Source organism: Gambusia affinis, linkage group LG20, assembly GCF_019740435.1.
Source record: "Gambusia affinis linkage group LG20, SWU_Gaff_1.0, whole genome shotgun sequence".
NCBI lineage: Eukaryota > Metazoa > Chordata > Actinopteri > Cyprinodontiformes > Poeciliidae > Gambusia > Gambusia affinis.
Window position 1 is genome coordinate 6,202,030 of NC_057887.1, and position 23,768 is coordinate 6,225,797.

Below are 23,768 nucleotides of genomic sequence, written 5' to 3' on the forward strand. Positions count from 1 at the left end.
CCACAGAGAAACTGAGCAGCTTTAAAATACTGGAAGTAAAGATTAACACTGACAGAAGAGTCAGTTCGTATGTTGTCACAAAGTTAGTTAGGATGTTCTCATCTTATAAACAAGAAGTGGCATGTAGTAATTTGAAGGTTGTGAAATGTTTGGCATGCCAGCAGACTCTGCTAATGTCTTCTGAAGACATAGAGCTCAGCTTCCTCACATAGCAGAGATCTTAAACATAACAAACGGCATACTTTAGACATGACTCAGAACAGAAAGCAAAAAAAAAAAAAAAAAAAGATTATTTTACCGGCGCTTTGTCTACACATATCAATATCTTGGACACAAATGTAAAGTCTTACAGTTTGTCCTGTTTGATGTAAACTTGCATTAAAAGTGTCAACTCTGTCTTAAAAATGTCATTATTTACAGGATAATGCAAAGTCGGTCATTTTAATAGACTTTTAATACAACCTTTAGTACAACTTTGCAGTAAAATTGTCATTATTTACCAAACGACACATCATGACAATATTCATAAACATTCATGGAGACTCCTTCATGTTATGTCATATTAATGCACACCCCTTCAAATAAAGTGTTACCACAAGTTATGATCTAAATAATTTGAATTAAAACCGACCTGTGGATTTTTGTGTGATTTACAATTAGTTACACTTTGGGTTAGAAAGCAGTAGATGCTTCGTGAAACACCACAGATCCATTTCTGAGCGGCAAACATCAGGGCCAATTCCAGGTGGAGAGACGACGTCCACCTGGACATCGTCTCTAAACGTTTGTTTAGAGCATCCTGCATCTACAGCGTCTACATCAGAACTGGAGCAGATAGAGGTCAGCAGATAAGAGAAACATTACTCTTGCATAACATCAGTGTGTCGATGTCTAGACGGTAAGAGAGCTGAACATTAATGTTGACTCATCTCACCAACTTTTACTGATGTTTGACCTTCCTGTGAGTTTACTCTATGCGAGTTTCTCTTCAGGTGGTTTTGGCATCTAGTTAAAATGCCTTGCGGGTGAAGAGCGGGGCGACCAGACCCAGTTTACTGATGGCAATGCCGTCCTTCCTGTCCCTTTGACCAAATGTTTTGATTTTCCAGTAGTAACAGATGTCCTGATTATTGTTTTTTGCTTCTGTGTTAAGCAACAAATCTCAGTCCTCTGACTTCTTGAAGTCTGGATCACTGTTATGGTTTCATTAAAAGAGTCGGAAAATGTTGCTTATTGGTTCCTCTTGGATTTTCCTCATCATTGCTCATTAAACTTGATGCATATCTGTTGTATTTAATATGACACGTAGGCATTACTCAGTACTTTTGCTTTTCCACTTAAATTAAATGTCCAATCCAACAACTCTGAAACAGTCATGTAGACAAGCTGTGACTAATATTCTAACAGTAACATGGCGATATTTGATAAATGCCAGATGCAAAAGGCAGCTGTTTCATTTCAAGACAGCATAAAGTTTAACTTGAATTTAGCAATAATTAATGGGTGGTACTTCCCTACCCTGTTCAATGCATTGCCTTCTCTGTCTGCAAGCACATTTTGCATGTGAGGCAACCTTCTTAATGATTCTGCAAGAAAAGAGCTTTGTTTTAATTAATGGGGGCGGGGGGGAAATGCTACAGTCAAATGCATGTTTTAATTGAATAAACATTTATTCTTAAAAAGGTTAAATAGAGAACACAAAATTCATCACTGAAGAGTTTTCCCTCCGACACAGAGACGACACGAGAGCAAACACAACACAGACAGACCATAGGTTTTTAAATAAGAATCTCAGTCCACAGAGAATTTACAAAGATTGCATATTTAAAAAAAAAAAAAAAAAAAAAAAATTATAAAATCTCCCGGAAACAGTGCAAATATACCAACACCTGAAAACGAAAAATAAAAGAAACCGTCTCTCCTTCCCACAGAACAGAAAAACATTTTGGTTTCCCTGTGGCGTCGCTGCCGGTCTGAGAGCAGCAGGAGTAGTGCCATGACGACGGACGCTTTCTGGATGGCTACATTTTGAACCGACGCGTGAATCTCTAAGCAATGAAAAGGAGTGAAAAACATCACACACTACAAGTTAAAGTTAAAGTGAAGGCAGTGTCAGTGTTTGACTGAGCTCCATGTGAGCAACATTTAAATGTGAAGTAAGGTCTGCTGATGGAAAACAAAAATCTCATCTTCACTTTTGTTCCTGACTGGTCAAATAATACAATAGGTAAAAAAAAAAAAATAAATGAAATAAAATCAAATCTGCTTGAGATAAGAAACAAAACCAGTTATTATTCCCCGACACTGAAAAACAGGAACAAATCATTGCTGGATGGTTTCACCTGACGAGAATCTGATGTTTCGCACCATTTAGAAAAAGAAACTCCCTTCACCTCACCCTTCTATCCCCTGAAAGTCATAAAAGAAATTACAATTTCTTGGTAGGTATTGCGCCAACGATGCACCTGCTTGTATAAATGCAGGTTTCTGCAGGAACATCTGCAGTGACACAGAACCAGTATTTACAGCATCACCAACACAGACAAGAGCAAAGCTGAAGAAGTCGAACGTCTGGGTGAAGAGAAGTGGCACCAGAGTGAAGAACCGGGACGTGAGGAACTCCTCAGAGCCGTCACTGACTTAGGGACGTTCTTCTCAGGCACATTCACAACAAAATCCCCCTCCGCTCCCAAAAAAAACCCAGAAGGTCAACTGCAGTGCTCCAGGGTTGAGGGTAGAGGGCGCTGTGCTACATGTACTGGTGTGGATACAACATTCCTTCTCAGAGCTTTCCGAGAAGTCAGGAGCTGCAGCGCCCCCCTCTGGATAAGATTTTAGAGACGTGCTGCTTTGGTGATGCGATTAGTTTTCGTTTTCAAAAACGCAACAAATAACAAAACTCGTAAAGGTACGACCCGACGGAGCCGCCACGACCAGAGATCGAACACATCCGGAACTGTCCTCAGAAACCGAATCCCTGTGAAGAACGGAGACAAACAGGACGAGAGGGGAGAAGGCGTAGCTTCGGCGGGCCGAGGAACGCGCTGGTTCGGTGCGGTTCAGAGAACACGGAGCGCCAGCGGACGAAGGTTTAAAACGCATGCACACCTCCGGGCTGAGCGGCCACGCCCAACGGGACAGCCTCTGAGGCCTGTACGGGAGCCTGCGGCGAGCGCTCGACGTCGGGCGAGTTCAGAGCTGGCGCACGACGCTGTCCACTTGGGCGGCGTCCTGCTGCAGCCGCTGCCACTGGAAGGTCGTGCTCAGGGGACCCACCTCGTCCTCGTCGTTTTCCTGCTCCTTGGCGAACTCCAGGAACACCTGAGGAACAGAAAGACCAGGAGGGGAGACATCGTAAAGGAGGAAAACAGTCATGCTGTGGGATTATTGCACCATTACTGGAACTGGCTCGTTGTAATAGCTACAGCTAAGTGGTTGGAATTTGGTGTTCCAGAAGGAACACACCAAGCAGCCCAACATTCAGCTACTGGAATGAATTGACCAGAGCTCCAACCTCAGCTTTACTGTAAATTTCTACATTAACTTAGCAGGATTTCTTCTAGGAAACTTTTAATACACCGGAGGAAAATGTAATCAGAAATCAGTCTCAATGGAAACATGATTCAGTATTATGCTACATAACTTAATATTGCTTTTTTTGGGCTTTTTAAGATTGCTGTTCAAAACATGCCAGACATTAAGCACGAAGGTCAAACCATGTTAATTCACTACATCACTGTGGGTCAAATGCAATGTACGTAAACATTAAAGGCTGTTTTAAAGGCTTGAACAAAAAATGCATTTAACTTAAACCTCCCTTTGGTAGATTAAGTTGAATTTCTCTCCTTCTATTTCAAACTACAGACTCTTGTCTGTAATTTGGCTCGACTCCTGAGAGCAGCACAGTGCACAGTAGTCAGCGTCAAGTTAATTTGATCCAATTCTTACAAGAGGAACGGTCAAAAAAAAAAAATAATAATAATAATAATCAGCCAGAATGAGTCCAGCAGCTTGATGAAGGCTACGGAAAGCATGTGGTGAGAGGTAAATATCGGAGTGGTTAGTTTGGATATAATTGAGCCTGTAAGCATCAAGAAAACCAGCAGAAAATTCAAACATGTGATGCATTAATACGCCTTGCTTCGTTTCTCCACCTACCTGCTCCAGTGTTGACTGAGAGAAGTTATACTCCTCAAAGTTAAAGGTTTGTTTGGCTGAAAACAAAGAAATGAGAATAAATGGTTTAGTAGTTATGTTCCACATGTTAAAGCATTTTTAATTTTTTTTTTTACAAACTCACCGTTCTCTAACTTGGAAAAAGAGTGAGCCAACGACTTGACGTCCCCCATGGGGATCTTATAAACCATCAGAGTGGTGAAGCTGCAAAGAGCAATACAGCATATTTATTTATGGAGCTTGCTAAAAAAAAAAAAAAAGCAAAAACTCTGATATCGTAACTACAGTTGGATCAGATATTCTCCGTCTTCACCTTAAGTTGCTTTTTAATTTGGTTAGTTACTAAGAGCTGAATCCTAAAGCACAATGAGGGAGAAAAGACAAAAGCAGTAGAGAGAGTCTTTTATCTTTCTAGATTCAGCTGCTAATCCTGTGAGCACACCTCTCCTGTCGGACAGCGTGAGGAAAGATTCGGAGGATCTCTTTGTGCAGCAGCGCCACCTGCTGGAGTCCCGTCAGCTCCTCTCTCAGTTTCACCTCCAGACTGTAGCCTTGTCCGTATTTCGCCTTCAGGTGCTGGATGGAGCCGATGCATCTGATGGGAGAGAGACGGTTAAACTGCAGGGACTGGTAATCCCATAAAGATCAGATTTGTTTAAAAGGAAAAAAAAAAAAAAAAAAAGATTTCCAAGGAGGGAAGAACCTGAGCTGGCCAGAAACCATGATGGCGACGCGGTCGCACACAGCCTCTGCCTCCTCCATGTAGTGTGTGGTGAGGATGGCTCCTCGCTGATGGTTCCTGAACGCAGCACGCATGGCCCTCCTGCAGAAAGACAAACTGCGAGTTTCACCAGGTTCCCAGAGTCGGTATAGCTCTTCCTCCGTTACGCCGAGAGTCTCACCACATCCGCTGCTTAGACTTGGGATCCATTCCTGACGACGGCTCGTCCAGCAGGACGATCTGAGGATTCCCGATCATACTCAGAGCAAAGCAAAGCTGAGGACCGCATATAAACACTCTCAGTTCAAGCAAACAGAAAAGACATTAACCGCATATCTGGGTGTCTGGGCATTTAACGCTGCTCTCACCTTCCGCTTGAGTCCTGCAGAGAGATTCTTGGCCTGTTTGTTTAAATGTTCTCTCAGCTCCAAAGCGTTCGACACTCTGCAGCGGTTATAAAACAACATTTAATATTAGATTAGTGTGTTTAAAACAACGTCCAAGCTTGAAAAAAAATAAAAAATAAATAAGTGTTTTTGTTTTTCTCTGGATTTTGAATGCTTTGAGAGTTTACACTGTAAAAACACAAAATCGTACCAAGTGTTTTTGGTCTACTATCTGATTTAAATATCACAATACTCTTGACATAAGACAAAACTGACTTACAAGTAATTTTTCAGCAAGATGTAGGAGCTTGTTTTAAGTCAATAAGTACTAGGGGACATAATCCAGCAGTGGAACAAGACATTTTTACTTATAATATGGCAAAAATGTCTTCTTCCACTGGCAAATCTTTAAACTCAGTTGATATTTAAGTAAATATTAAGAAAGTATTGACTTAAAACAAACAAATACTGCTTCCTGAAAAGTTACTTGTAAGCTAGTTTTGTCCTATTTCAAGTACATTGAAGACATTTGCACTATAAACTAGACCAAAATACTTGGTTAAGATTCTGTGTTTTTGCAGTGCATAATGCAGCTGAAGACTCGCCGCTTTATGATGCCTGGGACTTCTTGGCCCTTTAGGCCCTTGACGGCGGCGTAGAGCTCCAGGTGTTCCTGCAGGGTGATCCGGGGCCACAGAGGGTTCACCTGGGGACAGTAGCCGACGTGCTCCAGAGGATTTTCCACCGGACGAAACTCGGTGCTGTAGTCCCCCATCAGGATCTGGACCCAAACAGAACATAGATCTGCTTCAGACTGGAAACTGCAATTTCCATACTCCCTTGAAATGTTTCCCATGCGTTCTGCTTTTAAACTCCATACTTAACCAGGTTGGCACAATATTGGGAATCTTTCAATTGACGTGTTTATAGTGGAGCTCCCCGCTGTTCTCAGTGGACTTTTTCTTTTCTATCTCACTGTTTACAGGTTTAAAATGTTAAAATGAAGGCTTGTCGTGTACCTGACCAGCCGTGGGGTCAGTGTCGCCCGACAGCATGTGCATGACCGTGCTCTTTCCTGATCCGTTGGGGCCCAACAGGCCAAGAACTTCCCCTGAAGAGAACAGCAGGTTATTTCTCCTGGAAACGCAGCTTGCAGACGAACTTCGTCCCCGTTTTCCACACGACTTGTTCTTCCCAGCGTGGCAGAAAGCGTGGAGGCACAGAAGACGACAAAAAAAAGACCCGTACCTTTGCGAACGCAGAACGAGACGTTCTTTGCGGCTACTTTGGTCTTCTGGGTGAAAGAGAAGCCTTCCTTCCTGCCTTTGTACTGCTTTCTCAGGTTATTAACAACCACCACTGGTTTCTGGGAAAAAGAACATTTGTGTTCATGTTGAACTTCTAACCGACCAGAGGGAGAAGATGAAAGACGGGCATGCAACAAACTCGAGCTTTAACGTCAGCCGTTTCACAAATTTGTTTGGTCTCCTAAAACAGCTTTTATTTTGAAATTTCGTCACCTCCTCACAAGCCTGACAGGTGAGCGCCTCCTTCACTCTGGCCTTCTCCATCTGAACGTCCTCATCCTCGTTCTGCCCTTCCTCGGGGATCCGCTCCGGTTTGGCCTTCGACTTGGACGAGATCCTGTCACAGTTCAGCATCTTTAACGCTTGTCGCTTCTACTGGACCATTTATAGCCCCGTATTAAATTATCGTGCAGAGATCGTCCTTGTAATGCGATCGTCACCTGCAGAGCTGATCGTTCTTCATCGCCCTCCCTCCGTATCGGATCTCCAACCACCGGAGAAAGAAAAGCAGAAGGATGCATTGCAGATAAGGCTGTAAACGAAAACGCAACCAGATGGTTTAAAGTCAATGAAACCTTCCTCTGCCTGTTCGTAAATGTCTGAGATAAAAAAACAAACAAAAAAACGTACGGCTACAACAGAAATGAGCAGACTTTTCCACAAGAAGTTCTCCTCGTACAGAACAGGAAGGAATGTTGCCTGGGAAAAGAAAAAACAGCCGCAGTGATTCCCCAATCTTTACATAAAATACATGCAGCCACAATGAGATGAAGACTTCTGTGTGTTTATGGGACGAATTTGAAGCATGCCGATTTAAATGAAAGCTTCAGGAAATGTTGACCGGGATAACTTTTTAAATCAGAGCCCTCATCGGAGACCAGTGTCGTTTTCCACTCCCACCTTGGTGATGCAGTTGAGGCAACCCATCAGAGGGTACAGGGGGTTGAAAAGACATAAGATGTTGTGGAGAGTTCTGGTCAGTTCGGGGTTGTCGTTCACAAACGACAGCTGCACGACGGAGGCCGACACCACACACACCTGAAGCAGAAAAAAAAAACAAATAAATAAAATTACTGACAGAAAACCGCCGGCGAACGCGTTAAAACCGCAACAAAAAGAAACTGCATTGAACCCGGAGATTCCTTTTAGACTGACGTCAGCATCGTCTCACCATCATGCAGATGAAAGAGAAAAAGTCTCTGTTGCTCTGCACCCGCGTGAATCCAAAAGAAACGACGTACGTGAAGAGGATCATGGCCGGGCCGAAGCCGACGGTGCAGAGGACCTGAGAGAAGACGTGAAGGAACGGTGAGTGAGCCTGGCAAACAAGAGGATCTGTTTGTAGTTGGAAAGAGCAGCACAGACCACAGCGGTGAGGTTGCTGCTCGTCGACAGGTTTCCAGAGTGGAAGCAGAAGAGGATGACGTTCATGGAGGACAGGATGAGGTAGTAGAAGGGGATGTCCACCGCCGCCTGGCCGCACCAGTAGGCTGACGGCAGCAGGCCAGAGATCCGCAGCGTGGAGCGGCACTTTATCTGAAAGAGGGGGGGAAAAAAAAATACAAAATAGAAGTTAAGTAGAAATTCATTGGGTAATTTACGATATTGATGCGTTAAAGCTTCAGAAAGTGTGAAAAGACAGAAAAAAACCCCAATAACATAATGTCAGAGCAGTTGTTCGATATGTTCTAGCACGCGTCAAACTCAAGGCCGAATCCAGCCCAACATAAGTAATGTCTGTAGTGTCACACAAAGCGAACCTTCAAGATGACAATTTTATGCTGATTATTATTTTATCAATCAAATCAATGCAGTTTGTTTTTTTTGTCTGCATACTGCCAAATTACCGTTGATGTGTAAAGATGTTCAATGTTTAATTTAAAGAAGTAGTCGCCGAACGCAGAGTCAGCTGTTTATTAATTTATTTATTTATTTTTCCCACCAGGGGGTCTTTTTGTGGGCTCTAGTGTCCCTTATATGACAGCAGGCTGACAGGAAAGGGGGGAGGTAGAGAGGAGAAGACATGCGGCAAATGTCGTCGGGTCCGGGAATCGAACCCGCGACGGCCGCGTCGAGGACTGAGGGCCTCCAAGAGTGGGGCGCGCTACCCTCTACGCCACCGGAGCACGCCCCAGCTGTTTATTAATATTTTAACAGTTCATTGATATTGCCCAAAACGAAAATGAGCTCCACACTTTTCTACCATTTACAAACGTGCCCAGTATAGAACGACTTGGAGATTTTAAAAATAATAATGTGTCAACATCTCAGAGTAAAATAAAAGCCCTTCATCCAGTTATACTGATCTGGACCAAAGAAGCGTATTTTGGGGAAATACTGACTGATGAACAAATTCCACAGAAGACACAGAAACGGTGTGTGTGTGTGTGTGTGTGTTCACTCCTATTCAGTTTATCCTGGTTTATTGCTAAAGGCAGCTGGCTTTGCACACTGGCCTATTTTTCTATGTACTAATGATATTTACAGCAAGTTTGACGTTGCTTCAGGTGAATGATAACAAGCCAACTGTAGAGCCAGACACATGCACCATCACTGATGAAACACAAATTCTCAGTTCAAGCTGCTGGAGAAGAAGCACCAATCAACCTGCATCGCCACCACATGCGAACACGCGGCTTTTTCTAAAACGTTTTTATCCTGTACGTTTAAAGGGACAGATTTAGAGGAAAGCCTCAGTTTTGGTGCCCTATCTAAACAAAAACAACAACAAAAAAATTTAATCACGCAAATTATATAACATTAAAAAGGTAGGTCTATGCATCAGCAGGTGGTTTAAAAAGAAAAAAAAAAAAAAAAAGAGCCAATGGCTCCATGTTGGTCCCAAAAATATGGGACTATATTTTTTAAAATAGCTTAGTATTGTATACCTTAACAAAAAGTGTAAAACTACTAAAACTCCACATGGGTACATAAAAAGGTACACCGTTTGTAAGACATTTAATACAAAAGCAACCCAAATCTTTGGGATGTTTTTGCAATAAATGAAAATCTTTGGTACCTTTAGGAGAGATTTTAGCCCTTTTCTAAAATCTGATCCAATTATAACGTCTGTTTTTCCTAATGCCATCTGTCAGTCCATCTTACGGGAAATAAAGTAGTGTACTGTGTGACTTTGTGGTTGTACCATCCTTTAAATCGTGATAACTGCAGGACTGCGAGAGGTTACCTCACGATCTCGAGTGTGATCCATTGCAAAATACGCCGGCATTCCGACGGCCAGCATTCCCAGCATGATGGCCTCTATGTAGACCAGGGCGTAAGACGTCGCATCCGGGATTTGCTGCAGAATCAAGCAGTGCAAACAGTCATCTACTTAAACCACAGAGTGGTGAATGGCGTCTCGGCTCTGTGGGAGTCCTCACATAGTCGAACGGTTTGGTCCAGGTTCGGATCCGTCCCGTTCCGTTCAGACCTCTGAGGAGCGCGTTGCTCAGAATATTGACGGTCATGGGTAAGGAATGAATTGTGGTGCTGTTGAAAGCGATGGTGTACCTAAAGCCCTGACAGAAATGGCAAACAGCGTCGTTAGAGCTCTCAAAGAGAGCAGGGCTGAGAATAAGCGGCCCTTCAAATAGTCAGTCAAAAGCCCTGCTACCTCTTTGGACCCTGTGACGTTTATGGCAGCGCTATGTGGAGCCGCGCCCATGTAGTCTTTCTGTTTCATCAGTTCCACTTTGATATCCTGTGATTCCAGGTTGCGGATCAAGTCGGAAATATCCGAGTCTGTTGGTGAAAGAAAAAAGAAAAAAAAAAAAAAAAGAACAACCCTTATCCAAAAGTTGGAATATTTCATTTAATTTCATGTTGGCGTTTTACTCACTGGTTGAGTTTTTAACGAGGAGGCTCGTGGCGTATCTGTGAGGCGCTTCGCTCTTTTTCAAAAGGTACATGGGGAGGAACTGTCGCTCCTGTGAGTGAATCTGGATGTTTCCCGTCACCAGCGACACGATGAGAACCGAAGAGAGGAAGAGCAGGAACAGCACCAGACTGAAACGCAAGAGAAGACAACAGTCAGATGCTGTCCACGTTTAAAAGGAGAAAACCTGCGTGTTGTTGACATGTAGTCGTCGGCAAATGTTCACTTTTAGTCGTCCAGCAACGTTTTCTATTCAAAATTCAAGGAATTTCAGGAAAAACAAATATTTATCAACGGAACCTGGGGAAACTTCAAGGGGCATTACAGAAAACTAACCCTCTCCTTCAGAAAACTACACCTAAAGTTAGCCTCCATCAGATCTTTTTATATTGAGCTTACTCCTTTTTCCTCCAACCAACTGAGATGGTGACACTATCCAAAGAAATGTATGAACTTTATCCAACCAGTTGGTGAAAAATTTGCATTTACCCACTATGGACGCTAAAAAAGCTAGCTAGCTACCAAGCAAAGGTATATTAGCATGAGTCACAGAACATAAAACATTTGCCTGACAGAAATTCCCATAAAAACAAAAAAATACATACAACATACTAAATTAAATACTCCTGCCAAGACAAAGTTTAAGAACTACTATTAAAGTGTTTATAGCCAACTTACTTTTTAAACTGAATTTAAGACATTTTAAGGCCTTCATTTGAGATACGTGAATGCAAGACTTTTTAAGGATGTGCGGCCACTGTGTTCGTGAGCGACTCACGTGTAAACGAAGGCTTTCCACTCCCTGCGCATGTTGAGCATGTGCAGCCAGGCCACGGCGCTGAACTGCTGCCGCCACAGAGTGTGACCGGACACCGAATCGGACTTGCTGTCCGAGAAGGTGAGCAGCCGCTGGTCTGTGTCGTCCAGAGACGCGTTGTCGCACTCGTCCTCCGCCTGCTCTCGGTTAAAAACGCTGTAGTCTGAGGGAATTAAAAATCATAAAACACATCAGGTTTCACCAAATCCCAATTTGAGGTTTGAAATGTCTTTTTTTTTTTCCCCACCAGGGGGTCTTTTGTGGGCTCTAGTGTCCCTTATATAACAGTAGGCTGACAGGAAAGGGGGAAGGAGAGAGGGGAAGACATGCGGCAAATGTCAGTCGGGTCCGGGAATCGAACCCGCGACTGCCGCGTCAAGGACTGAGGGCCTCCAAATGTGGGTTGTGCAATCCCCTACGCCACCACAGCACGCCTTGAAATGTCTTTTAACACGCTCACCAGCTTGATCCACCTCGGCTTCTGACTCCAAACGCAGAAAAACATCTTCCAGCGTAGTCATGGAAACACCGTAGTTCGTTATCCCCAACTGCGGCTGACAGTCGAGCTCCGAGAACAAGCCTGAGAAAGACCGGACCGGTGTTGTTTACTAAAGAGCCGAGCAGAGGCAGGAGCAGAAACCACAAATCCCATCCCACCTGAAAAAGTGTTCATGCTCTCAAAGGGCAGAGTGAAAGTCAGCTCTGTGTCGTGCTGCCGGGACAACTTCGCTTTGGGAACGTGCTGCTTCATCAGTGATGCAACCTTTTCTGTGTCGCATCCCTCACTGATCGACATTCTGCAGAGGAACAAAACAACGAGTACGGGTTATAATGGACGAATGCACAGGGAGAACCTGCAACTGAATTCAAACCCAGGACTTTCTTGCTGGAAGGTCACAGTTTGTAGCTTCGCCGCCATGTATTTTTCCAGTCTGGCTTTAAAAAAAAAAAAAAAAAAAAAGGACAGAGAGCGATCTAACTTACCGGAGATGATATCCGACGCCACACTTGATCTTAAGATACAGAGATGAGCCGACGCACTTCAGCTGCCCCTGAGAGATCACAGCTTTACGATCTAGAATAAAACATGACAATAAGAACTTAAAATGACATATTTTAAGGAGCTCCATGAACTTATAGTGTATAAACCATGTTCTGGAGAGAACACTAAATTTGTTTGAAACATCTTTGACCATCAGCTGAAATTTGATCCCAATATAGTCAAGACCTCTGTTAATTAGAAGAGAAATGAAAATGTCTTTTTATTGATCTTTTAGGAAGGTAAGCCTAGAATTTTTTCAAACATTCGCATTTTGTGTGAAGGTAAGACTCGACAGCCTTTTAACACTGATGTAGAACTTTGAAATTATGGCTAAAGTTCCCAATGGAAACCACACACTTTAACTTTAAAACAAGCTAGCAGTGACAGTGGTTTTAATGGTTACAGATGTCGATAAAAACCTTCGTCTGCCCCAACATCCCCCCCTTCTTTATCTATTTATTTATTTATTTATTTGTTGGTTGTTAATGTATTCTTTTTCATGTAATTATACTTATTTGGTCTCGTTTTTGTTATGTCAATACGGGGATTTATGTTCGCTACGGGGAAAGGGCAGGGAAGAGAGAAAGAAGGGGGGAAGGGGAGAAGAAGGAAAGAAAAGGAGAGAAGGAAGAAGGAAAAAGGGGAAAAAAAAAAAAAATCGGAGAAAAAAAAAAATACCTTCGTCTGCACCAACATCCCCACGAACAAATATGACGTAAGATACAGATTGACTGAACTATGATGAAATTGATTGCATTTTTTTTTTGAGTCTATACTGCAGTTAACAATAAATCAATTACTGGTAATTACTTCAATGATCAATTAATCATGATTAGTCCTTTCAGCCCTAACTACAACTGTATTGCTTCACAACCTTTAATCTGGTTGTAGATTTAAGGTAAGACTGGACAGCAGAGCGCCAAGCAGCTTTGTGCAATTAATTTTTTCCTGCAGTTGCTGACTGCATCACTTCCTGCATCCTGCCTGTTGGTATTTCATCTTCCTGTTGGTCGTGTTGACAGAGTTGAAAAAGGAGAGTTCTCACCAGCGAGGATGTCCGCCTCGTCCATGTAGTGTGTGCTGAGCACAATGACCCTGCCGGCCCGCCGGTTCTTCAGCAGAGACCAGACCTGGTGTCTGGAGCAGGGGTCCATCCCCGCTGTGGGTTCATCCAGGAGAAGAATCTGAAAGGAGAAAGCAAGCGGAAACTATTAAAAGAGAGCATGGAGGTGAATGACCCACGTTGAGAATTTTGGAAGAGACATTAAGAGGTTATCTGGTGTGACAGGTGTGCTGGTTGATTTTTTAATTTTTTTATTATTTAAGTGAACATGAGATTTTAAAATAAATAAATAAATAAATAAAAGCAGAAGGCTATTTTCTTACTGCAAATTTCATTTGAATGTTTTAAAGGTAAGTTGGAGATCTTTCAAGTAAACAGCTAATCTTTTTGAGGTCGTTGTAAAAGAAGGCTTATGTCCATTTGGGTCTAACATGATAAATTAAGTTCAAATCATCCCGATACCTTAGGATCTCCCAGGATGGCGATGCCCACAGAGAGTTTTCTCTTTTGCCCTCCACTCAGATTCTTTGCCTGAGCCGTCATGATTTTCTCCAGGTCCAGATCCTTCAACACTCTGGTGACCTACGACAGAAACATAATCGGGGAAAAGGATTCAAATTTAGACTTTCTACTGTTGAGTGCCCCTGAAAATGGTCCTCTTAAAAAGTTTTTAGAACGGTTTAATGGTTGCACCGTAGCTTTTTAGAATCAGGAGTTCAATGAAATACATTGCTTTTGATCTGAACTAATCAGGAAAACAGACACGTACTTTTTCTTAAATAAAAAAAAAAAAAAAAAAAGAATAAAAGGGCTGTCCAAAATAAAATGTAGGACTGAAAGCAACATTTTGATCATCCCGATACCTCAGCATCGATATCTGCAGGTGGGATCCCTTTGATGGCAGCGAATATCCTGAGGTGCTCCTCCACAGTCAGCACATCAAAGATGATGTTGAACTGAGGACAGATTCCCACCAGCTGCTTCATCTCCGAGCCTTCTGCGATCTCCGCCACGGGAGAGCCGTAGATGGTGGCCGAGCCGTTGGTGGGCGGGCAGATGCCGCACAGGATGTTCATCAGAGTGGACTTTCCGGCGCCGCTGTGCCCCAGCAGAGCTGTGATCTGACCCTCGTAGATGTCAAACGTGAACCCTGAGGGCCAGTTGGGAGTGAAAGGAGCAGAGAGTCGGCAAAACCAGTAACGGACCAAAACTGTTCCGAGGCAAAAATCTCCATGCTCACCTCTCAGAGCCTCCACTGTGCTGTCCTTGTCTTTGTACACTTTACAGATGTTGCTGATGCTGAGGAGAAAAAAAGAGAGAGAAGCAGAAGAAAGCTTTTTAATGCGTGTATTCCCTACAGCAGTGAAAAGGGTTTTATGCAAACTTCATGTCGTCACATTTTGTTGCCCTCTTTGTAGTACAAGAATGTGCTCATTTTTATGAGATCTTCGGGCTTTTGAAAAGTCATTCAAATTGTTTCAAAAACAGCTGGAATATTGATTTTAAACTGGAATTTATTATTATTTTTTTATTATTTAGAAAACGTCTGTTGAATTTACTGAGTTTAAGAGCCTCTTATGACCAAATGATTAATTGGAATTTACCAAACATTCCTCTGAATGTTTTCTTAAAGCGCACTAAAATTTATTTAAAAATTAAATAAATTTTTGCAGCACGCAATTCTATATGATTGCTGCAAATGCATTTTGGGTTTTTTTCATTGTGTTTCTACATGCACGTGAGCTTGAGAAAATGAAAAAATGTCCAGATTTTAAAAGCTGCTGCTAACAACCTTGATGCTGTAGAAGCAGCATGGATGCACTCCATAAAATATCATAGATGACAGAAAAATTGCAAAAAATTATGAACAAGCAGGAACCGCTGTACATCCAGAATTTTCTAATCTGCTTCAACGTTTTTGTTTTAGTTCAATTTGCTACCAAGGAGACCTGTTTGAGATAATTCACCCTATTTCTCATGTTTTTTTGGGGTTTTTTTTCCTCTACTAAAAACCAGGCAAGAGAAAAAGAAAAAAAAGAAACAAAAACATTCTGAAGCAGGAATGGAAATTTACCGGATTGCTTCTTTCCCTCTGAACTCGGGGGAAACGGGCTCGACACATTCATCTCCACCAGGAGCGCCGTTCGCCTCGGCATCGTACACCGGGCTCACTTCAACGTAGCGCTTCCTGTGTTTGGACCAATAAGACGGCTTCAGGAAGTACAGCATGGATCGCTTGATTCCAAAGTCACCTGCATATTAGACAAAGAACTATGATTTGACTACCCACTCATAATCTCATAATGGAAGAGACAGGCTGCACCAACACCATCCATGCGGTATAGACTAAATAAATAACAATGGTACCAATACTGATCCTTGTCGATCTCTCACAGTTCACACATAATAAAAAAAACAAAACAACAATCATACTATTTCTCTAAATACATCAAAGCACAATTGAACCTGTTATAAACAGTGTAAAAAGAATAAACACAAAAATTGTGGGGGGTTTTTTTGTTTTGCTTTACTCACCAGGCAGCACCTGGTCCAAGTAGAGAGCCAGCAGAAGGTAAAGAATGCAGTCCAGAGCCAGCATGATCAGAGGAACATAGAGCGGATGAGGCCCATTGGTCAAGGAGGAAAACACAGCGCCATCTCCCTGTGCTTCCAGGTAAACCACCTAGAGGGGTAAAAAAACTCATTTAAAGTTCAGCCTAAATAAATGCTATACGTTCTTCAGAGAAACGGTGAATTGCAACGGACTCGCCGAGAGACGGCAGAAATAATTCATCTCTTATACACGTGGGAAAAACTGTGGGATGTTAAGTGGGACTGTGATGAAGCGTGTGCAGCGAACCTGTGCAATTCCAATCGAGAACGCACTGGGAGAGAGCAGGCAGAGAAGCCAAACCAGCGGCTGTGGGAAGTCTCTCATCAGCACGGTGAACAGCGACATGCAGCCGAACACCACCGTCAGCATGGAGCCCACGGTGCTGGCAAACTTGGGCTTTTTAAACAATGGAGTCAACATGAACGAGAAGAAAATCTGAGAAGGAGAAAAATAATAATTGTCTAAATTTGACCTCGGATTATACTGTGGTACTTGGGTGTCTAACCCAAATGCAACAGGGCATGTCGGATGAAGGACACCCCTAAATGTTTCAGAACAGCGACAGATTTATTGGGGCTGCGCAACTTGACTTCAAAATAAATTCTCAGTTTTTATTTTATTTAACACAAATTCCAATCTTAGTCAATCCCCCCCCACTACTTTTCCTTAAAAAGAAACTCTATATATATGTATAGATATATAGATATAGATATATAGAGATATATATAAATAAATTACTGGATTTGTCTGCAATCTTTCTTTCAGTGAGTTGACCTCACTAGAAATAACTAGTAGTGATAAATAAGACAGTGGGTCTCAAAAGGTCTGAAAACCCAAGGACTGTATTGGTGGAAAAAAACAAAAAAACAAAACCCTGACTGTGCAAAGATTAAATCTTAAAAAAACCGAAAATTCAACAAAATTGATTTATTGCCCCATCCTATGATAAACATTACAGGTTCAAGTTTATTACTGTTAAACTGCTGACGGGGGAAAAAAAATCCCACTCTTTTTCTGAGTCTATGCAGATGACTCACAGATGATATTCCATAGAGGAAGATGAGTGAAAAGATGACAAAAAAGTCACTGTTGGGGAACAGCGCAGTGTACGTGGCGATGATGGCCATGAGGATGGACATGGCGGTCACCAGAGCAGCATACAGAAGACCCCATGACAACCTGTTGGAGAGAACAAGAACTCGTAACACTTAATATATATGAGAACGGATTATTCTACATCAGCAACATACAAACAAATGCCTCACCAGAAGGCCGTGTCGTACAGCCCCATCATGGTCATGGTGTCTTTCAGCCGATGCTCCTTCTCAGCTGCAACGTTGACGATGAGGAAAGTGACGAAGGGCGTGAAGGCCAACACCAGGTAGATGGAGATGAGGGCATGGGGAAACTTGTGCACCTCCACGGAGCCCGGCTGGCCCATCATCACCACCTTTATGTCCAGCTCCTTCCGCACTGGCCGTTTGGTCTGCATCTACGCACAAAATTAATAACCACAAGCAGTATGATGAGTAAAAAAAAAAAAAAACTAAGCAAAAAGGTATGTCCGAAAATGAAACATGTTTTTAGAGTTAATTAAAAACGTGAACATGACATATAACAAAGTAGACCCTTTATAGAAATGCTCTAATATAAATGCAGCCTGTTGTGTTTTTTTAAACCAAGAGAAAAAGATGCTGGAGGACAATGGCGTCCACTACGTCTCACCTCAATGATGGCTGCGTCAATCATAGACTGGAGGCGGGTGAAACCAGAGTACCAATAATTTGCAGCTCTGCATTTCAACATGCTGCTGTAACAGCTGGCTAGAGGGAGAACAACAAAAGAACAAGCTTCAGACAAAGAGAATTATCTAAACTACTTATGGGTGACACTTAAAAAAAAAATTGCTTTTCACATCGCCGTAACGGCACACATTTTTCTTTTTTGTTGACCACCCTCAGATGAGATCAAATAGTAGCTCATCGGTTATTTACCAATAGACTCTGTGTAATCGCTCGGCAGGGGCAGCTTGTTGTGCGGAAAGCGCAGCCTGTACGACGTGGCAGAGCTGTCCAAGAACACCACGCCGATGTAGCTGGACGATTCGTACAAGCTGGCGTTCTCCAGTTCCTCCTCGCTGGAAAACATCTCCAGGCGGTCCTGCACACCTGCAGAGACAAACAGTGAGAACCATAACGGTTTGATGATGCCGCTTTATCTTCTGGCCTCCTCCGAATTGCAGATGAAACACATGGAAGGCAGCGACTTACTTATGAAATGGGCCACTTCATCCATGATGTGACTGGTGACGTTGGTGATGGGTGTGAAGGCCAGGCCTTTGAGGTTCTGGAAGAAATCGTCATTCGGCAGCTCGGCCGTGTTGATGGCGCCATAGTAAACATGAGGGTTCAGGGTGCTGATGAGAATAAGGAGACCCAGGAGCAGCAGAGGGAGGATCAGCTCCTGAATACACACACACACACACCAACACGGAACCTCCTGTTAATCTATTTAATGAATGAAGCATAAAATTCAAGATTTTTCCACAAAATGTACTTTGCTTAAAGACTCTTCCGATGAGGAAAATCTCTTAAATTTAAAGGTTCGTAACAGCTACTTCTACCCTAGATACCCTAGATACATTAAATATTAGAAAAAATACAAAAAATTACAAAAAATAATCACGCTACAAACCGGCTGTGTTTGCACCGTCCTCTATCACATAGCAGGAAGTTGTATTCCGTGCAGAGGATTTTAGAGAGGTCTGCGCATGAATAAGGAGAGGGAGCTCCAAAATCATGTGAAGGGAGCAGTATTTCTTTCTCCTCATCACTTATAGGCAACATGCCGCATACAAGTCAGTTGGGACTTTAGTTAGGCCATAGGGTTACCACACCATCCAGACAGCCCATATCCAACTACACTTTGAAGTACAGCCTGGGAGAACAACAAGAGCTCCCACATGATTGGCATCTTTTCAGCATTTAACCGCTGGTTTGGAGCAGGACCGCGGAGGCAAACTGCACCAGTAGAAAGATGACCAGCATGCTGCAATTTAGAGCCAGTGTTGGGGTTATACGTAGGCCTGTCACAATAGCAAATTTTGCTGAGCAATTAACTGTCTCAAAAATCATTGCAATAAACAATAATTTTGTTTGAAGACCTTTTTAAACTGATTTAATGGAAATGACGTAATAATGCATGCGGTTTCCTGCCAATGATAGTCTGTTTATTTTCAAAAGAACACCCAACACTGGAACTGATAAAATAAACAAAACAACCAAAAACAAAAATAAAATGGATTCTCAGTCTTCAATAACAAAAATGTACTTGAATAAAAACAGCAAAGTGTAAATAAATACTGCATTCAACCAAAACAGTGCAGATTATGAAGTCTGTTTACCATATTGCCCTTCAGTAATCATTAGATTTAAATAGAGAAGATGGGAATATCGACTACCTGATGCCATAGTTCACACTACACGTTAGTTCACACCTACATTTTCCCCTTAAGACAATGTTAGAACTTTGATTGTCGCTTGTGATTTTATAACCGATCATCCTGTACTGTGTGGTGTGTTACGGTAGATCGTCGTGGCCGCTCCGATCTAAATCAGGGTTGTTCCCGACTGGGAGCGTTAACGCAGCCTGTTGATTGTGACAGGAAAGCGCGGATTCTCCTCCTGCTTTCTGAGGGGAAATTACAGAGGGGAATCCCAAACAGCTGACAGAGAGCAACCCGAAGTCCAGCGGACATTGGAGATGATATGTGGAAACAACATAAATTTTTAGAAAACATTTTGTGCAAAGAATATAGAAATGAGGGGGAGAGGAGTTGGAGCGAAATTGCTACGCAGTTGATGACCCCGGTAACTTTTCAGCTGTTCTTCGTTAACGTGACATAAATAGGTTATGATGATTTTCATTCAGTCAGGACGTCACGCTGACACTAGAGCCATATGCACTGCAGGTAGATTGTAGTAAAACATTGATTAATGCCTGGTTTTAAAATTAGTTAACTGGACTTGTAGCCATTAGTTTGTGCCCATTGTTGGACATCACACAGCAGGATCGAACCTGATGGAACCGTTCTACCTAGGATTTCTGTTGGCTAATGTGTGGTCTCAGATTTTGAAACTGGGCCGACAATCGACCGACAGCACTAAGATGGTGTTGTGTGCGCTGGACATTACACTAAGGAAATGAGGAAGAGAGGATCAGTGGAGAGCACCGGAGTTGAGCCTTTTTTCATTTAGCGTCATCAACAGAAAGAGAAAAAGGCTGGAAGAGACGATAATGCCGATAATTAAAATGATGTAGATAGTTTTAATTTATTGTAAGATTAATTGATTTATCGTTTATCGTGACAGGCCTAAGTTATACCTATTGCATGCTGCCGAGTGTACTATGTAGTGAAAAACTAGCAACAATGTAGCTCCTACACGGGAGGAACCACATGTTTCTGGAACACCATCTTAGAAGCATGTGTGTTCTTTCTGAAATCACAACGTTCTGCTGCATCACAACCAGGTATGTTACTTTTGTCAAGTCGTCAACGTCAACCGACTGCCTGGAAATAAGTCAATGCTGTGAGAGTGCAGAATTATGCAGAAAGAAGGACAAACGGTCAGTTTCATGTCACGTTACAATCATAAGCCACAAGACTGAAATTTGTTTTGTGCAGGCAAGAGCACACAATGGGAGAAAATTATTATTAGATCACTGATGGTGTGGTTGAGTCAGAGTTGCATCTATTCTGGTCCAGTGACACACATGTTTGGTATATGTGGGATACATGAGGTACAGAGCTCATGCAGCAGGATCTCCAAATGTCCAGATAATTTGCTTCTGGTGAGCAAATTGTATATGACACACAGTCAATATATAATATATAATAATATATAATGCCATACCTGTATCTTTCTATGACATTGTCTTCCTATCTGACTAAAATGAAACTTTGTAATGACTTGACAAGAGATTGATATATTCCATTAACTCTACTTGTTCGAGTGTTTTGTAAGCACTTTATTTTCTTTCGATGGGACTGACAGCTCTGTGGGAAAGATGAATTATGGGTATGTGAAAGATGATTTAGCTCACTTGAGATTAGCAGACTACAGAAAACAATATTATTTCACACAGCTAGGTTGATTTTAAATCAATGGAGAAATTCCAGATAACAGCAACAGTAATGATTGCCATTCCTGGTAAGAAGTTAAGAGTTTATCTGAGGCAGAGTGTGCAAGTTCAAAGCTGATATGCTGAGCCGTTAAAAATGCATCAATGCAACTTAAAGCCAGATTAAAAATGCATGCCCTAACAAAGAGGAAATGGAAGCAACAAACAAGTTTTCATTCTACTTAATGTAGAGTTGGTATTTTGACGCTGGAAGAAAGCAATTTCGCTCTGCGGTAGCTGTAGAGTATTGAGAAAACTCGATGCAAAAGCCTGAAGTCAGCAGAACAGAACGTGAATACCTGGAGGCTCTGCTGCTTGGTCCTCCATTTGATGAGCAGGTTCTTGTAGAGAAGACTTCGTGTTTGTGGCCAAACTCCTGCATCTCTTCTAAAAACCGGCTGCATGCTGCCAGCATTCCTCATCTGGATGATGTACGGACGGGATGTGTCACTAAGGCTGGCCTCAGCTGCCGCGGCAACAAAAGTGAATAGTTTATTAAAATATCAGCACCGAAACAATACCATCAGTAGCTTCTTTGGACTTGTGAGAAGGAAGATGTCTTTATGGAGATGCACAAGAAACCGACACTGTAACACAGGCTGCAAAAATACAATTTAGAAACTCATCCACTTTTCTAGTTGTTATTTGTCTAAATCTAGGACAAAATAGAAACACAGTCCGAGCAGCAACTTGTTCAATCATTCAAGCTGCATTTCAGTTGTTGACAATTCTTCGTTTTTTAAAATCAAACAGATGCCAGTTTTTTTTGTTGTTTTTTTATTATCATTACTGAAGCTGCACTTTCAGACCTCAAAATAAAATCATCATCAAAAACCGGTGAAGTGTGGGCAGAGGAAGCCGCCTCAGCACCTCACTTCACTGCACTTCAGCGGTTTTCGATGATGATTTTATTTTGAGGTCTGAAAGTGCAGCTTCAGTAATGATAATAAAAAGAAAAAGGTTGGCATCTGTTTGATTTTAAAACAACTGAAAACTGATGGCATCACTGTCACAACCTAAAGAGCAAATACGATTCTAACAAACTTCCTGTACTTTACGAGGTCAACACCGTGTGTTCTGACCCTAAATATTTGAGGAAACTGGACAAGATGAAGACAAAAGAAGAGACAGGAAAAAGATCCCGTAAAACTCACACACATGATCTGAAGACCTTCAGCTACTGTGCTTAAAGTTTTTAGTTGAAAGGCTCAGTGGTTAGAGATTAACTAGTATTAGTTAATATGAATTTAAAATGACATCTTTCGCCTGCAGATGATATTGTCACATGCAAAAGGGTGATAAATCGAATTAACCCAAATTATGGATCTCAGCAAATTGGAATGCCCCCAAAACTTTAATTAATTCAACTCAAAAAGTGAAACATGTAATCAGTTCAGAAAGAGCAATATAAAGAGTACATTTTAGATATTTTCGCTAATATAGTGAAAATCCACTCAAAAGAGCCAGGGCCTGTTTCGTATCCAGCTTTTTACAGTCATCATCCAAGACTGATTTTATAACAGTGTTTTACAAAATGTCAATTCGATCGCAATTGGAAAATATCAGTAATTTTGGTCATTCTAACTGGCATAAAACGAGAAACGTTTAGACCGATTTAACTTTAGATAGTGAGAAAAAAATGTCTTTTTACTAGGTGAATGAAAATTTACGGTTTCAACTGTAAATAACGTATTCCAAAATTTAGGCTTATAGTTAAACGTTGGATTGCACTTCATTACAGAACTGTAGTTTCAATATCAAACACTTTCAATGACTTCGTAAAGAAATCAAGCACTCTCCAAACCTTGAAAACACCTAACTGAAATTCAAGCATTTTTAAGCACGTATGAAACCTGTTCCTCTGAACAAACCGTGTCCCTCATTCTGTGTTCATAAACAGAGCTAGCTGTTGTTAGCTTCCTGGTAGCCTGCTTTTCTGCCACTGAGCCTGACAGACATTTTAATTAGATAAATTAGAATTTTCTTTATTTTAATATTTGCTACAAATTAGTCCAAAGGCAACAACCTGAACAGAATGCTTTGTAAATTAGCAGTCACATGTTAAAGGTTGATCTCTGGAAGCTGAGTAGCAACAAGAGCGAAGCTAGCGAGCTTCACTGCTTGTCACTTATCTAAGAAAAAACAAACATTTCGTTTGAAAAAGACCATAACTGTATATACTCACGTATGAAATACATTAAGGCATATCCTTCTTCAGCTTTTTACAGAACCACCTTACATTAAAAATTGCATTTTATTTCAAGAAAACGCCGCAAAATGCGCCTGCACCGACCGTTTCTATTTCCTGCTGCCAACTACAATTCCCAAGAAACCTTGGTGCTCATCCAATCAGATCGGCCCGAGTAAACGCTAACTGATAACGCTAAGAGATTTCGGCTCTTTGGGAATTACCTTTTATTTATGTATCTGTCTATTCTTATAAATCATAATTGAACAGAAATAAGGTATTTTTTTCGACTTCAAACATAAAATAAAATAACTGCATGCAATTAACTTGCACAATGTTTGCTTGACATCTTTAAAAACTGAAGAAAAATCTAATACAAATATAAACAAGTACACA

At 41.8% G+C, this 23,768-nt stretch overlaps 1 protein-coding gene across 1 annotated transcript; it reads right to left on the reverse strand.

Moving 5' to 3' along the window:
* Window positions 1-1,645: 1,645 nt before the first annotated feature.
* abca5 (ATP-binding cassette, sub-family A (ABC1), member 5) lies at window positions 1,646-23,513 on the reverse strand. The gene is made up of 38 exons (XM_044101786.1): window positions 23,370-23,513; window positions 21,484-21,650; window positions 18,274-18,466; window positions 17,998-18,171; window positions 17,729-17,826; window positions 17,269-17,495; window positions 17,041-17,182; window positions 16,250-16,438; window positions 15,925-16,072; window positions 15,464-15,641; window positions 14,630-14,688; window positions 14,253-14,539; window positions 13,852-13,971; window positions 13,372-13,510; window positions 12,269-12,359; window positions 11,942-12,081; window positions 11,745-11,864; window positions 11,246-11,447; window positions 10,432-10,598; window positions 10,207-10,334; window positions 9,974-10,111; window positions 9,778-9,891; window positions 7,956-8,126; window positions 7,762-7,875; window positions 7,491-7,628; window positions 7,221-7,289; window positions 7,031-7,122; window positions 6,804-6,927; window positions 6,532-6,649; window positions 6,303-6,394; window positions 5,889-6,064; window positions 5,266-5,341; window positions 5,079-5,173; window positions 4,880-4,999; window positions 4,619-4,771; window positions 4,301-4,380; window positions 4,159-4,214; window positions 1,646-3,321 (listed from the first exon to the last, which is right to left on the reverse strand). The coding sequence occupies exons 1-38, from the start codon at window positions 23,380-23,382 to the stop codon at window positions 3,193-3,195; spliced, it is 5,037 nt and encodes a 1,678-aa protein (XP_043957721.1). The 5' UTR covers window positions 23,383-23,513; the 3' UTR covers window positions 1,646-3,192.
* Between the last annotated feature and the right edge of the window lie 255 nt (window positions 23,514-23,768).

Excerpts from the sequence above, each read along its gene's own strand:
- abca5 (XM_044101786.1), bottom strand. Across the intron at positions 14,689-15,463 it reads AGAGGGAAAGAAGCAATCCG|CATCAGCAACATCTGTAAAG; the intron begins GTAAATTTCCAT and ends TTTTCTCCTCAG. Across the intron at positions 10,335-10,431 it reads CCTCGTTAAAAACTCAACCA|ACTCGGATATTTCCGACTTG; the intron begins GTGAGTAAAACG and ends TTTCACCAACAG.